Raw genomic sequence first — 16,412 nt, 5'->3', positions numbered from 1 at the left:
CGATTTTAAAAATTTTCGGAATATCCGAAATTTAATTTTTATCTTTTTCGGATATCCGAAGATTCGAAAGTATCCGAAACATCCGAAAAATATCCAAAAAACTTGTATTTGGATATCTGAAACTATCCGAAATATCCGATTCCAAATATCAAAAAATAATAAAAAAATAAAAATTAAATAAATAATTGGGTATTCGAATATCCGGTTTTGAACACACCCCTCACATGTTGACACGTGCGGTTTTCCCTTTTTGGTGTCTAAAATTGTAAAACCAAAACATACATCTCGATCAGCCACCGTTGACCTGAGAACCATCGTAGCACCACCGCTACCATCTTTACAACAACCATCATCTATGCCTCTAGCCAACTTTAAATGTGAAATAACTAAAAACAAGATGAGATAAATAGAACCAAAGATAAAATAGAACTTAAAAAGGCCATGAAACCGACACAAGTTCTTTATGCCTCTCATAAGTTATAACTTTTAACCCATCTTTCCTTATAACTTTTAGAAAAACTACCAAACCTCTGCTTGTACAGCATTTAGTTTTCGTAAAGTACTACTGGTGATGCAGAATGTACAAGCATACATCTTATGTACAGCAAAAGCTTTCATGCCAAAGCTTCCAAAAACTAATTTAAAAGAACACGTCTCCAACCTCGTCTTTATATAAAACGACCACCTTTTTTATCGCTAAATCAAAACATCAACTAAAACCCGACGAGCTATTCACCGGTTAAAAAAAGTTCATCATTAGTATGATCAGATGTTGCTCGAGATTCTGCAATTTTAACTGATATCGCCGCTTTGTAAGTTAGTAAGTCTGCAACCTTCATCAACCGCTGGGCTCTTTGCCGCTTCACAACTGCCGCCTGTTCTGCCCAGTTTGCCGCCGCTTCGGTTTCTTCAACTTTGGTAGTGGTGTCCTCTGCCTCTGTTGCCGCAGTTAATGTCTTTTCGTATAAGGCCGCTGAAAATATATTTTCACTTTTGGTTATTAGTGAAAAATCCAAAAGGCCGACACATAAACCGAATGATTAACTTTACGTTTCAGAAAACGACAAATCAAACCGATCGGGCTGGGTGGTTTTAACGGTTTAGCAATTTAATGTTTCAGTTTTAGCGGCTTAAACCAATTTTATTAGAGTAAAATGCTATTTTCGTAACCGAGGTTTGGCTAGTTTTGCGACTTTCGTCCAAAGGTTTGTTCTTTTGCATCTGGATCCAAATGATTTGAAATCTTGCCATTTTCATCCAGTTCGTTAACTCCATCCATTTTTCTCCGTTAACTCAAAGGTATTTCCGTCTTTTTTGTTGAAACCAACTGAACGAAAATAGCATTTTACACATTCTGAAAATGAAAAGACATATATGGAAAAAAAGATTAAACAGCCAATTTGGTTTTACACAACCGCATCGAAGTTTCAAACCAAACCAATCCAAACCACAAAAAACCGAACCGTTCGGATCTCAAACTGGCTGCCTTGCTTCGGTTTCCGCAGTTCAGTTGGTTTCAACAAGTTTTGAACAAACCGTTATTCTAGAAGGAGCACACACCTTTCAAGAAAGTTAGTTGCTTTCCTCTTCCAGCTTGGGTCCCACGTTGTCTAAACGACCTCTTCTTGCGCAGAACCGATTTGAAATTTAGTTGCTCGAATCTTTTCGGTTTGTAAAGCTGCAACGATAATCCATGAGACACATATGTCAGATATGCACACTTCGACACTTAACAGTTTATACAAATAATAATGTTCATAGTTTTTTTTTTTAACCTGAAAGACGCGTATAAGTGCAGAACGCTTCTTCCGTTTAGCAAACCAATAATCAAAAACAGCTTTCAAAACATCCTTTGATGCCAGAGTCGAACACCGATCAACAACCGTTGTTACATCAGAATAATCATCTGGAGTGCAATAAAACCCTCGTTCAAAAGCATCAATTATTTTCTCAAAAATATCTTCATCAACCCTTGTATCACACGATTCACACCCATCGTTAAACTTATTTAACCACTCGTCGTCATCAGAATCCATGTCGTAAACAGGATCACTCTTTTCCAACGTTCTAGAAACTTCATCACCTCCCATACTGATATACAAATCGGGCATCTTGAACGGTACGTATTTTTCATCTGCGTAGTTTGATACTTCGTTCACGCGGGGCACGGGTATGATGCTTGCTAACGAACTCTGCACACGTACGGTTCTTTCAGAACATCTTCGGTACAATTCCTTGAAAACAAACCAATCTTGTCGATTCGGAAATTCAAGTCGCCAACTTTCGTCACCGCCAGCCCATATTATGGCGTGAGTGACCCGGTTGCAAAAACACGGTCTCATTACGTTTAGAGCCTCGACCCGAAACCTCTCGACCCCGTTTTTTTTAACTACAAGAAACCATTGTTTGGGACCAATCATTTCCATTGTGATAACAGCTCCGATCTCTCGATGACACCTGTCAGATTCTATCACTAATATACTTGCATTGCAACTTGCGGAATCTATATCTTGTGTTAACTCCTTGAGTTCTTTAATACTAGTTTTCTGAGTCGGATTTGAGATCACTGGATTTGACTTCATTGGAAAGTCAAATTTGAAATTTCCAAAATTTGAAGGGTTTCTTAGTTTACTTGATCTTAAAGAACTTCGTCGTTTTTGGATGCCATGGTGTACGCTAACACGATTTCTTAGGCGGGTTGATTTAGAGACCGAGACCCGCATTAGCTTCTTTTTCTTAGATTTTAAAGATAAAAGAGTCTCGGTGGTGTTGACATCTGGTATCAAAACAGACGAGGGTGACACGTCAGCAACATCGTTCTTTCCAGATTGCTTCCTGGAAAACTTTTTCCCAAATTTTTTATCTAAATCACCACATCCGATCGATTCACTCCTCGTTCTTTTCCTAGAATAAACCAAACCCCAACGCCTATTCTCCGTTAAAGACCGACCATGACCATCACAATCAACAACCTTAACAGAACAGACTTCCCTCGATCTCCCTAACTTAATCATGGCGTCATCATCAGAATTACGCCATCCATTCTCTTTACACTCACCACCACCGCCACCACCGCCGTTATCCAGCAACTCAATCCAATCATCTCCAACATTCGCAGCAGCTAACGGAGCTCTTCGCATATGTTTAAAAACCACTGGACCACTAAACAACCTCCTCCCTGACCTTAAAACCCTAGCCCCAAAAACCCTAGTAGTCCTCCTCATCTCCACCGACGGCATCGGCACCGGCACCGTCCGTACTCTCTTCCGATGAGTCCTCACCACCTCCGGCAACCGTTCCCCCCTAACTCCCGTCACTATCTCACAATTTTCAACACCGATGACGTCAATTCGAAACCCTAACCCTAATTCCCCAACAACAGCTAAAAATTACACATCTACATACACTTGTACACACATATAATCAATAATCGATACAGAATTACAGGATCGTACGGTCATATACTCGAATTAGATCCGGATTGTTCTAGGAACACACTTTTCGTTATTTAGAAAGCGAAAGTCTTCGATATGTTATGACATACATGTGTGTATGTTATATGTATGTACCTGGTGACATCAGACGGTGGTGGTGGTGGTGGTGGTGGCGGCCGTTACGGTGAGTGATGACGGTGAAGTGGTGGTGGCCGTTGGATCTGGAACCCTAGGTTAACTGCTTGCTGTGTTCAGATCATTATTGTTATTATTGTTATAATGTTATAATAATAAAATAAAATTTTGAAATGGAAAAAGAGTGAGAGGCTAAGAAGGGGGAGAATTTATAATAAGAAATTGAACTGAATTTATTCTTTTGGTACTTGTAATGTTGTTTGCTTTCTGATTTATGCACCAAAGTTTTGAGTGTTGAGGTGCACTACTTGCGTGTTTTGTTAGCGTTTGGTTTTTTTTGAACGGCCAACGAATCTTTCAAATAGGCTATTGGCGAAATTCATCACATCGGGTTACACTCGCATCCGAACCGGGAAAAACCCTCACCTAGGACTGAAACCCGTGAACACTCGCTCGAAGGCACGACAGTGCGGTGAGATAAAACCCGCTCAGTTCAAGGATCGAACTAGCGATCTCCACCTTTTTCGCTTAGTCTCCTATCATCATCAGGTGTCGCGGAAAATAATGGGGAGATCAGGAATCGAACTTGGGTCCCTTAGAACACCAAGTCTCTCCCTTATCACTCCACCACCACTTCATTGGCATTAAGCGTTTGATTTTATAAGACTAAAGTCTTGGGTATTGGGCATTCTTATAAACAGTAGAAGTCAGGGGCGGACCTATAGTGTTACAAGGGGTAACGTCCGTTGCCCCTTGATGTTCCGGTGACGCTCCGACAATAGTGTAAATTTTGGAAAAATTTGACTTTTTTTCCATTTCGTTACCCCCTTTTCTCTGAAACGTTACCCCTATGCGGATTTTCTAGATCCACCACTTGTAAAAGTTGTGAGCGGTGGCGGAGTTTGAACAAAATATTAGTTGGTCGAACTTTTAAATATTCAATATTTTACACTATAAAAAAATTTCAGAATTTTCGATAAAACTAATACAATGAGCGAAAAAACAGGTGGGGCCGAGAAACCCCCAGCCATGAAGATGCTTCGCTGCTGGTTGTGAGGACCACCATCTTTGCTATTTGTTAGTTACATAATTTGGTTTTATAAAATTGTATTTTTCTATTTTGAGCTTTTATAAATATCACTTTTTAACATTGTGATGATGTGACCATGTATAAAATGCTAGTAAACTACAACAGTTGATTATTTTTTTAATTTTTAATAACGTTCGTTAAATCTGCCTATTTTATAATAATGGAGGGTGAAAATGGGAATAGCTACAATTTTGAGGGGTTTATATGAAAATTTCTTGAAGTCTATCAGTCGGTTCATACAAAAGCGTACAGAGCAAGGAATACCAGGGGGCATAAAAGACATTTCGCACTTCAAAGCTATCCAAGTTTCCTTACATAGTACCGAATAATGCCAACTAACTCAATTCAAGATTTCCATTTTAAGCCTATATAATCGACGTTCACACGTTCATAATTAAAAGTTTAATATTCTCATAAATAAAAAAAGATAGTTAATTTTATTTTTGATAATGATATATGTAAAGTAGTTCACACGTCTATTTTATTTTACAAACCACATATATGTTTTAAAATTTATTAAAGTAGCTCACTTTAAATAAAACTGTAAAAATAAAGTGTATGCATAAAAAGTGAAAATATAAAAATAATTGTAAAAATAAAGTGTGTGCATAAAAAAAAGTGAAAATAGAAGTAAAAATAAAGTGTGTGCATAAAAAAAAAGTGAAAATAGAAAAATAAAAGTGGATCTAATATACTTTTAAAAAAGATCTGATCATACGTGGAAAAAAAGAACAAACGTAAATATGGTCACGTATTTATTGAGAAGTAAACTCGTGTGTGATGTGTTCACTTATTATATATTTTTACTAGTAGGGTGTCCGCGCGATGCGATAGGGAGAATACTTTGTATACCGGTATTTGTTTCTAGTAGTTTGTTATTCGTATAATTCATTTCTGGTAGTTTGTTATTCGTATAATATTTATGGTAGCATTATTGTGGTGGATATATGTCATAAGTGTTACACATGTCTAGTAATTATTAAATTTAGAATTTAAATTATCAAGTACTCTAATAAACCATTGATGCAATAAAGTAACACGCGAATAAGAAAAAATAAGTCTTGAATATAAATAAAAGTTATATAAATCAACACACGTATAGGGAAATATAAGTCTTAAATATAAAAGTTGAAAACTAAAAGCTCAAGTGTTAGGTTCTTTCCATCATGATGAGATCAGTTTAGTAATCATACGGCTTAAACATCTCAAGGTTGTCATCTATATTGTCACACCACCATTTGTTATTATTGAGATCAGCGTCCTCCAGAATTTCTTGTATCTCTTCTTGTTTGATTATTACATCCTTTGAAGGATGAGTTTCTCCTCTGTTCTCCTCTTTAACTGATAGATCAGTAGTAGCTGGAGCAGTTTGGGGAACTGAAAAAAAATGTTAAGTATTTTAGCTACATATTTTTATCATGTTACCGTTATATATGATATAGGATAGAAACGATGTTCACAGTTAAACATATAATATAAATAAAACAAACAATACATCATGTTTTAGAAACATACATACATGTGTAAAGATCTGAAAGGATGAATACTAAAGCTCCAAAACCATTGAATAATAAATAAGATGAATGTTAAGTGTGAGCATAAAGAATAAATCAAAGTTATACAGAACAGAAAATTGAAGTCCCTGACTCCCTGTAAACCAAGATTCTAAAGAACAAGAAATTTCTTGAAGTGAAAAAAACTAATGAATTATACTATATATAGAACCTATACACCAACGAATTGAATAACATGCAGTTTTTTTCAACTAACTAATATTATTTATAAAAGTATTTTTGAACTTATAATCCCTACAAAAATGCAACACAATCTAGTATTCAGTTTTTGAAGATGTATTATTTTTAGATTATGGAGTTTTTCCCTAAAAGTTTTGGTGGAAAACTTATATACCAAACTTATAAAAAATGTTTTTTTTTATAAAAAAAAGGTTTTATGAAATAGAAAATGCTTCTAAAAACGTTTTTATAATTTTTTTATGAATACTAAAATTCCATTTTGTTGAATAGGGTATTATATAAAGTTTTTTTAATATAACCAGTTAGATAAAACAAGTGATCTTGTTTGATGTCAATTTACTACTTGCTAGCTCATGTTAGTGTGTGCACCCAACCAAGTATATATACAAACATACAGAATAAGAACAAAGCTCATATCAAACTCGTATGTGCAAGGTTTCGAAATTTAATCTAGTCGCCGGAACAAATTGATGAACAATCTTAATCAAACGAAAATCCGAGTGAAAAAGGTTGGAATATTATTAAATTAATAATAATGATAATAACGTAGAGAGTCTTTAGCGTTTGAAATGTACACTAATGCATCATCCATTTGTACATTTTAATCCGCAAAACAATATTGACCAAGACAACTATCGAAACGTCAACAAAAATGAGTAAGTCATCATAGTACATTTGGATTTTTTTTTTAAACATTATAGTTTATAAGATATGACAATAATACGTAAAAATTATAAGTTTGTTGTGGAAGGGTATAAGTGTAACTAATTAACCATAATTTTGTTAAAATAAAGAGATTTACTTGTAATAGTATGAGGGACCAAGTTACCCTCATTTTGGTGTGTTTTATTATAAATAAAGAGGGAAAAACTTCTTATTTTTTTGGTACTTAAAATATCTCTCCCTCATGCATTATAATATAGTATAGATATTCAAGTCATGTCCATTATGATTATAATATTTATATTTTGTAAGGTGAATGCACGTATATGTCACACCCCAACCGATGGTGGAAACATCGGAGTGAGACGAAAACAAATCGCTCAAAGCTTCATAACACTAAATTGTGGCAATAGTTAATAATCCACGTTTCATAAATTGCTAAATGTCATACATTGTTCAAAACCAAAACCAAACATGATCAAGTGGTATCAAACATGAAACAAAATTCAAACATTGTTTATTGTCTATGTGTGTTTCTAAGTCCACCCTAAACTTGTTTCTTCCATAGTATCGTCTTTCAACCTGCAACATGTATTAAAACAAAGTTCAACAAATATGTTGGCGAGTATACAAGTTTGAATACATAGCTTAATACGAAAATGTTTTAACTGTGCTCATATCCAACATGATAAATGTATACAAGTTACTAATATGTTGTACGGGTGTAAGCTATATGTCAAACCAGAGTTTAACTTTACCCAACATCGTCGAAACGAAGAGGGTGTAATGTGTTTTACTTAACAATACCTCAAGTATACGGGCGGGGCGTTAATCCTATAGCGCTATAATTGTTAAGGTAGGCTTGCGAAGTTAATGAGCATATAGACACAGTGTAAACAGAGCATATGAGATGAACAAGTATAGCATGTTTTCATGTTTTAATAGTGGATAGAGTGTGTTTGCATAAACAAGTATCATAGTATTGCGTGATTTTGTATAATGTACATGTTGCACCCAAAGTGTTTAAAATGAAAATGGGATAGAGTATACTCACAGTTTTGCGTAGTGTTCCACGAAAACCGAGAGTCGAGTTGATGACGTATGGAACACCGAAGTCACCCTGAAATGGGTAAACAGTAGTGTAAGTATCCTGATGTAGAAGAGGTTTGGATCAGATTGCAAAATACAAGAAGTGTACGAGATAAAACGAGTAGCAGTCCCCGTCGTACGAATGGGCCTCACGTACGAATGGGCATAGGCCATTCATACGAATGGGTAATTTCTTGGTGGAAATTAACCCTAGTGCAAACCCTTAACTATAGAATGAGTTAGGGTCTGATGGGTTCCAGATTCCATTAAGATCGTACAGGAATTAAAATGAAGGTTATGAATAAGTTGTAAAAATGTTTAGAGTTTAACAATCTTGAGCCGAATCTCGTATGTGTGATGCTCCAACAACAGTTTGCCCAAGCAACTAGTGGAAACCATCTTTGAGATGTGTTGAATCAAGGAGGTTTTGCAAGAAATGTTTAAGGATTCTAATAGCATGCTAAAGAATTATGTTAAATTAATGAAAAAGATGAAAGGATTCATACAAGAAGCTTCTAATCGTGAGCAAGGAGGCTGAGAGAGTTTGTGAAGAAGTGAGCAAGAGAAATGGTGGAGTAGTGTGCCTATTTATAGGCTTAGGGTGAAATTAGGGTTTCCGATAAGTTCGGACAGACGCGCAGATTGGGACGGATGGGCCTATTCGTACGAACTGGGCATTCGTACGAATGTGTCTTTTCCCTTTCTTTCGCAGTTCGATTTCGATTAAGTTATGTGTTTCGACTGATTTCATGTGTAACGAGCATAAATGTGAATGAATCATGTATAATATAGTGTTTAAAAATGTCGATTTTGAGTATAAATATGCAAACAAGTCTAACATAAATATGAATAAAATACTTACGTTTTTTCATTATGATCAATTGTCTCGGAGTACAAAATGAGACGAGATAGGATACAACATGAGTACAAGCATCTAAAAAATAGAATGTAAAACAATACATGCTAAATCGGGAAAGTACAAATATGCAGAGTGTTACAGTCTCCCCTACTTTAGGAGATTTCGTCCTTGAAATCTATTCAAGAGGAAAGCTGAACGAAGGGGTGTGGATGCTTGGTCTTTATCTCGCTCTCGAGTTCCCAAGTAGATCCGGCACCACGTTTTCCTTCCCATCGAACTTTGACTACGAGAATTCTACTACGCCGTAGTTGTTTGGTTCCTGACAGGACTCGAACTCGAGACAACAACTACAAACAACACGCGCTTTACCAGTTTATCACTCTTTAGTTACCAATATTAAAGGTTTCCTTTAGGGTTTTCTATTTAACTTCACACTACAAATTACAAACCGAATGGGTTTCTAGGAACCCCGAAAGATCCGCCCCTGAACCCACTACTCTAAAATAAACTAAGTTTAATGGAAAACAAATAAATAAAGAAAATATGTGGTAGTGGTAAACATGCATGCAGTAATCAGATATGAATGAGAAACCACAAGAATTAACATGTAAATAATAACCTGGATCGGGGGGGGGGGGGCGTTAGGAGGAGCAGAAGCACAGGCTTTCTAATTAGGGCAACCGGCACACGCGTCGGATTTTCTGGCATCATCTGATTGTGTCTCGGAGCAATCTGAACACGAAAATCGAGTTAATAGAAAACTGACTGATTGACTGAAGGATAAATATAACAGGTGATGTTGATCATACGTTCGTTGGCGTCGTCGGGGACTTCTATGACAACTCGTATTATTTAGGTACTTCCAATCTTTTTGTTTTTCCTTCCATCTACGTTAAACGTTTTGTCCGTGTAACTTCGTTGAACTTGATTATACAATAACCGGTTGATTAGTGTGGGTCACATCATTAAGTATATTATCCAGTTAATCTCGGCCCATTATACATCTAATGTACTGCCCAAATTATTGCAACACAATAGCCCCTTGTTATTCGAATAACAATCAAGTGGGCTTGAGCCCACTTCGGACAACAACTTAAACCACCCTAGACTTCCTGGCCCAACTAGCATACGTATTATACACTTCCTTATATTATGAATCCACAAACAAACCCTATGCTATTATCAACAAACAAACCATACGCCCTAGTCTTCCTCTGATCGCACATAGCAGAGCCCCAGTGAGTTATCATCTTGTCATCAAAGAACTCGGTTAGTATTAGCATAACTTGTTTTATTTTTGTTGACCAATAACTAACAATATTGCATGCGTTCATAAAGAACTGATGTTATGTGTATGCCATGGGACCTGGTCGATTGCTGATTGCTGGTGTGGGTTAATAGTTGCATGATGATCTGTTCTTGATGTATACATGTAATCGGCCAAATGCTATAGGGTGAATATTATGTATTAATATGTTCTGAGTTGATATCTTGAATTTATGTGTCATGCAATTGGTTATAATGATGATTTTTTTTAGACCCCATTGATGATGTGTAGGTTATGATTTTATAATGTCCGCTAATATTTAGATTGAACTGTTTGAATACATGATATGTTATCTTGAACCGATTTCTTGTTGATAAGAAATTGGAGGGGTTTTGTTAATTGTTTTGGGTGTTGGTGGTAGTAGAATTGGTCACTGTTAATAAAAGAAGGGGATACATGGCTGGGTAAACAATAATTCATCATCTGGGAATAGGGCTTGTTCGGCAGATGGGCTCGCATGGTTGGGCTTTATAGGGTTGGGAGTTGATAATTAAATTAATCTAATTAATATAATGATGCTGAATTTAGTATATGTTATTTTTATATGCGAATAATTTGTTAGTTGCTTTTCCCCTTTTGCTGATCGTATGATAAGATGAATAAGTTGTTTCTTTAATGTCATCAGGGAGTTGTTGAGGTAACAATCTAACAATATGGCATTACATGACTTATTAAATTGTTGATCTTATGTAAAAGAATAGTATATAGGAATATATGATGTATGTGATTTATTTGGCAAACCCTGTGTTGATCGATTACATATTAGTGTTATTTAGGAATCAAGTTATTAGTGGATAAGTGGTGGGCCCAAAGGTGTGTTACTATTATGTTAATATGGACCGGATGGGTTATAGCCGAGTGGGCCTGTATCCGAATGGGCTATAACAAGATGGGTTGGTAATTCGGATTGGAATTGTTGATTGGATCGGGCCTTGTAACTTGATTGGACTACTCGATACTATGTACTATTGGATCAACTGTTTGAATAATCATTGTTCTTTGCTTGAATGGTTGCTTAACTGTTATACGTGCCATACGTGACAACCACTGATGTGATCTATGTGTAAACAAACTGTAAAACTGATCATTACCAAACACTCTTCTAGGTCGTGAGTATTGAATTTATTTAACGAGTAGCTTGTCTAACCGAGCAAACCTAAGGTGAGTTCATTGCTCTTTCTCAAGCATGGATCCCAGGGAAGGGATAACGGGTAACGTTCCGAGGTGGAATGCATGTGTAATGGGGTGTTGGTTATTGTACTCAGTTTCTATCATTGTAAGACCACTACATCTACCGGCACGTTGCTTGTAGGGCAACGGGGGTTATTAGTTTATAGCGCTATTAGGTTTGGCACCCTCACGACGTTCGAGGAGAACGGGCGTGAACTAATTACCTTAAATCATGACCAATGCTTTGATAGAGGCATTGGGGTTGGCAATTACATATCATATGGCCATTCGGTAATCGAGTAATAACAACATCAAAACATCAAACATCATAACAACAAACAACATATCGTCTTGTAAACTGTTTTACTCACATGATCGGTAACACAACTTGGTAAACAAACACAAACCTTGAACTCACCAGCGTAGTCTGACACACTTGTTTACATGCTTGTAGGTAATTATTGAAGGAACTTGGGAGCTTGCCGTCTGATGCTGCTGGAGTGGTTGTGGTCATAATAAACAATTACATTGATTTGGTTTTGATACATTTATACGCTTATACCTTTATGCTTCCGCTCAATACTTTGGTTTTGGTTTAACTTTCAAACGATACATTTCTTTCAATTGGGTATTTCAATACATTATAACCTATGTTTGATATGATTGGTGGCTCTTTGTTGGATCGTTGCATCCCCATTAGGGACATGCCCTAGGTGGAAATTTGGGGGTGTGACAACTTCTTTGTGGTCATCGTTCTCCATTTGTTTAGGTTACTTTTGGCGGAAGAAGAAACTGGTGCACGGCAATGATAGAAGGCATCGTCAACTTCAATTATATTTATACTGTCACACCACAACCGATGGCGGAATCATCGGGGCATGGCACTGAGCGAAACAGATTGTCCAGAAGTTTCCATAACGACTATTATCACTATTCAATTAATATAATACGTCCCATACCGTACCTCAAATAGCAAACAAATTATTACAGATAACAACTAGTCAAATATTCCATTCCGACAACTCAGATTTAAATAGAAATACAACAATTGTTTATCTGCTTCTAGAGACCCCTAGCTTGACCACTACAGACAACTATTTGTTGGGCTCTAGAGCTTTATTCTAGCCTCGCTTCCCTAGCAAGTAAGCATCTTAAACACCTGTCACATACGTTAAAATAACGTCAATACATATAATGTAAAGGTGAGCATACAAGTTTGATAGTAGCATATAGAGTTCGAAATAGTTTACGCATAACCAGCACGTACACAGAGGAAAACGAAGCATGTTAATTATCGACATGGATCTATCGATACCAATGACTGCGGGTTGACTGCCCGAGGCAGCTCGCAATACATGATTAACACCGTAATCCATGCAAGTAATGGTCCTTAACAACCCCCGTGTGAACGGGTGCTGGGTCCAAACTATAGTACTATCGTCGTTAAGGCAGGTAGACAACATTCCACGTGTAAACATAACAACAAGCATTCATTTAGTCGCGTAATACATGCAGAACGGTTAGCGTTTAAAATAATTGAGTAGTGTGTTCGATTGTGATTTAGATAAGTAACGTATGTAACACCCAAAAGTGCTAAAGCAAAAAAGGGCTCGAGTATACTCACAGCGGTTGATGGATCGAAGGGAGCGCTTGAGAGTAGGGTTGGCCTGAATAGTTTGATGGCCGGTTCGATCGAACGCGAGGTTTGATCGTACGGCTTGACCGTTTGATTAACACTCCATTCGGACAGCTTGTCCGATCGGTCGGTAAGTCCGATCGGTTGGGCTGTTCGAGTGGATTGTTTCTTCCTTTGAGTAAGATGTGTTTGTGTATGATGGCTTGTCCTTTTGAAGTTTTCGTTGTAGTATTTGAGGACATTGAAGTGTCCTTACCTTTCAGGTTGATCGATCGAACGGACTGTTCGATCGGCCGGCTTACCGATCGGTCAGGTACTTCAGTGGCAAGTCCTCAGCAGGATGTCACCTGATCGGACGACATGTTCGATCGGGTGGCACTCCAATACGTCGAACGAGTTGAAAATCGATTAAGTGTTGAAGCATAGTATCTCATGATCCGAAGAGTAATTCAAATCAAACCGTAGTTCGATCGAACAGCACTTCGTTCAATACTAGACTTCATGAAATTGTTAAAGTGTGGGGCCATGTGCTAGCCGATCGGCTGGCCTGGTCGATCGGCTGACATGTTCGATCGGTTGGGCTGTTCGTTCGAGCAGCTTGTCCGATCGGTCAGCATCCTGACCTAGTCAGCCTCTTCGTCTAACACTTGTCTGTTCTGATTGCTTAACATTATATCGAGGTATTTTGACAACGAGCTGAACCAAGGAACCTTCGTTCTTACTTGTTTCCCCCGCTTGGACAAGAATCACCCAAGTCCGGCTGGTGAACTGTTCGGAATGGTAGTTTAACGTTTAACCCAAAATCGGTGAACCTCGTGGATAGAATTCCCGAATCTCGAACCGCATAACTACTAGAGTGATTAGTGAGTGGGTTCAAGCTCCGTTTCTATCGATTTTGAAGGCATTGAGTGTAAAAGAGTTGAAAGAAACTTGGAAAACCATCTTTCAATCTTTTCCACCATGAATATGTTTAGATCTATGATAGATCTTTGTTTGTTTATGTGGAAATCGGTTAGATCCAAGCTATTCTTGGTGGATTGAGTCCAAAACATGAAGTTCTTCAAGAACACCATGATGACATCATCCTAGAATGCTTGAATCTTGATGACTTCACGGTTAAAAGTTAAGATTTGAAAGATAGAAAGGTGTAGGAGTGTGCATGGATCAAGAAAGTACAAGATTTAGGATGAAATCTTACCGGAATCGAGAGAAATCTGGGAAAAAGGGTGAGAGCACGAGCTGGTCGGTCAGAGCTTTCCAAAAGTGGAAAAGATGACAATGACAGGGGTATTTATAGGCTTCCAAGAGAGGAAAGGGCTGGCCGATCGGCCAGGCATCCCGATCGGACAGCCTGTTCGATCGGACGGTCTGTCCGATCGGCTGGGCTGTTCGATCGGCCAAGAGCCTGATCGTTCAGCTGCCTGTTTCGAGCGTTCGGTGTGATGATTTCTGATATTTCGATTTCGATTGAAGACGATACGAACACGATAGAATTTCCTATTCAAATTACTTTTAATCCCAACTGCTATATCTACATACAAGCATCTATATTTCATATCTGACTTTGATTTCGATTCGATGCGATTGAGTTTGATTGAGTTTCGAGTTTCGATTCGATCACCACATATAACATAAAGTAAGCACGCACAAGTAACACATAAGGCACACACATACACGTATAGTAACACCAAGGTTCTCATAATTCGAGCTTCGAGTTCGATGATGATTTGATTAGCTTGATTAATGATTAATTGACTTTATCGCATTATTACTTCCTATTATTCAAAGTCGTAAAACGTTTCGCGTCGATAAGCATTCGATTACTTTGATTCCTTTGATTAATAACACTTACTCCACATAATACAACTAAAACAAAACATAAAATAAATTAACTACAGTCAAAGAAGTCAAACTTGGCTTTGACTTTGACTTTTGAAAACACGGGGTGTTACAGCCTCCCCTTGTTTCGGGAATTTCGTCCCGAAATTAGGCTGAAAGCTGTACAGCACCGTGAATCACCTTGCCAATTTCTCTCTCTAGACTTTCACTTGAACAACTGCGGGTACTTCGCCTTCATGTCGCTTTCGAGTTCCCAAGTGAACTCTGCGCCTCGTTTGCCTTCCCATCGGACTTTCACGATAGGGACGCGCGAGCGTTTGAGTTGATTTGAAGGTCGTCGAGAGGTACAATCAGATCATGGTCAGCTAGACACTTTCGGAGGTTCGACACATGGAAAGTCGGGTGGACGTTATTAAGTTCCTCCGGTAGTTCGAGTCTGTAGGCGACTTTTCCGATCCTTTCCAGAATCTTAAAAGGTCCAACATATCGAGGCGCTAGTTTCCCTTTCTTGCCGAATCTGACCACACCCTTCCAAGGTGATACCTTTAGGAGTACGTAGTCGCCAACGTCAAATTCAAGGGGCTTGCGTCTTCTATCGGCGTAACTTTTCTGCCTATCCCGGGCCCTCGACAAGTTGTCTTGAATCCGGAGGATTTTGTCAGTCGTTTCTTGCAGTAACTCGGGACCAGTTAGTTGTGAGTGACCGATCTCGTGCCATATAATCGGCGATCGACATCTTCTTCCGTATAGAGCCTCGAATGGTGCCATTTGAATGATGGCATGATAACTGTTGTTGTACGAGAATTCGACTAACGACAGGTATTTGTTCCAACTACCACCGAGGTCTATGACACACGCACAGAGCATGTCTTCAAGAGTACGGATCATTCTTTCAGTCTGTCCGTCGGTTTGAGGATGGAATGCGGTACTTAAGTTAAGCGACATACCAAGAGCTGCTTGAAATGTTTCCCACAATCGCGAGGTAAACCGAGCATCACGGTCAGAGATGATGTCCCGAGGCGTACCATGATTACAAATGATCTCGTCGGTGTAGATTCGGGCTAATCGTTCTACCTTGTAGTCTTCTCGTATTGGCAAAAAGTGGGCTGACTTGGTCAGACGATCAACTATAACCCAAATGCTGCCGTGACCTGAGGGCGTGGGTGGAAGTTTGGTTATGAAATCCATATCTATACTCTCCCAGTTTCATATAGGGATTGGCGGTTGTTCGAGTAAGCCAGAAGGTCTTTGATGTTCAGCCTTGACTCTTGCATACGTCAGGCAACTCCCGACATAGAGAACGATATCCCTTTTCATGCCCGGCCACCAGTACTTGTAGCGAAGGTCCTGGTACATTTTGTCGGCACCGGGATGAATAGAATATCGGGATTTGTGGGCTTCATCCATTAAAATCTT

General features: G+C 38.2%; 1 protein-coding gene across 1 annotated transcript; it reads right to left on the bottom strand.

Moving 5' to 3' along the window:
- Positions 1 to 442: 442 nt before the first annotated feature.
- Positions 443 to 3,815, bottom strand: LOC110941050. The gene is made up of 3 exons (XM_022182654.2): positions 1,776 to 3,815; positions 1,561 to 1,678; positions 443 to 973 (listed from the first exon to the last, which is right to left on the bottom strand). The coding sequence occupies exons 1-3, from the start codon at positions 3,237 to 3,239 to the stop codon at positions 729 to 731; spliced, it is 1,827 nt and encodes a 608-aa protein (XP_022038346.1). The 5' UTR covers positions 3,240 to 3,815; the 3' UTR covers positions 443 to 728.
- Positions 3,816 to 16,412: the final 12,597 nt, after the last annotated feature.

This window comes from Helianthus annuus, chromosome 5 (assembly GCF_002127325.2).
Source record: "Helianthus annuus cultivar XRQ/B chromosome 5, HanXRQr2.0-SUNRISE, whole genome shotgun sequence".
NCBI lineage: Eukaryota > Viridiplantae > Streptophyta > Magnoliopsida > Asterales > Asteraceae > Helianthus > Helianthus annuus.
The sequence above is the reverse complement of the archived record's forward strand: the minus strand, read 5'-3'. Positions and strand labels throughout refer to the sequence as shown.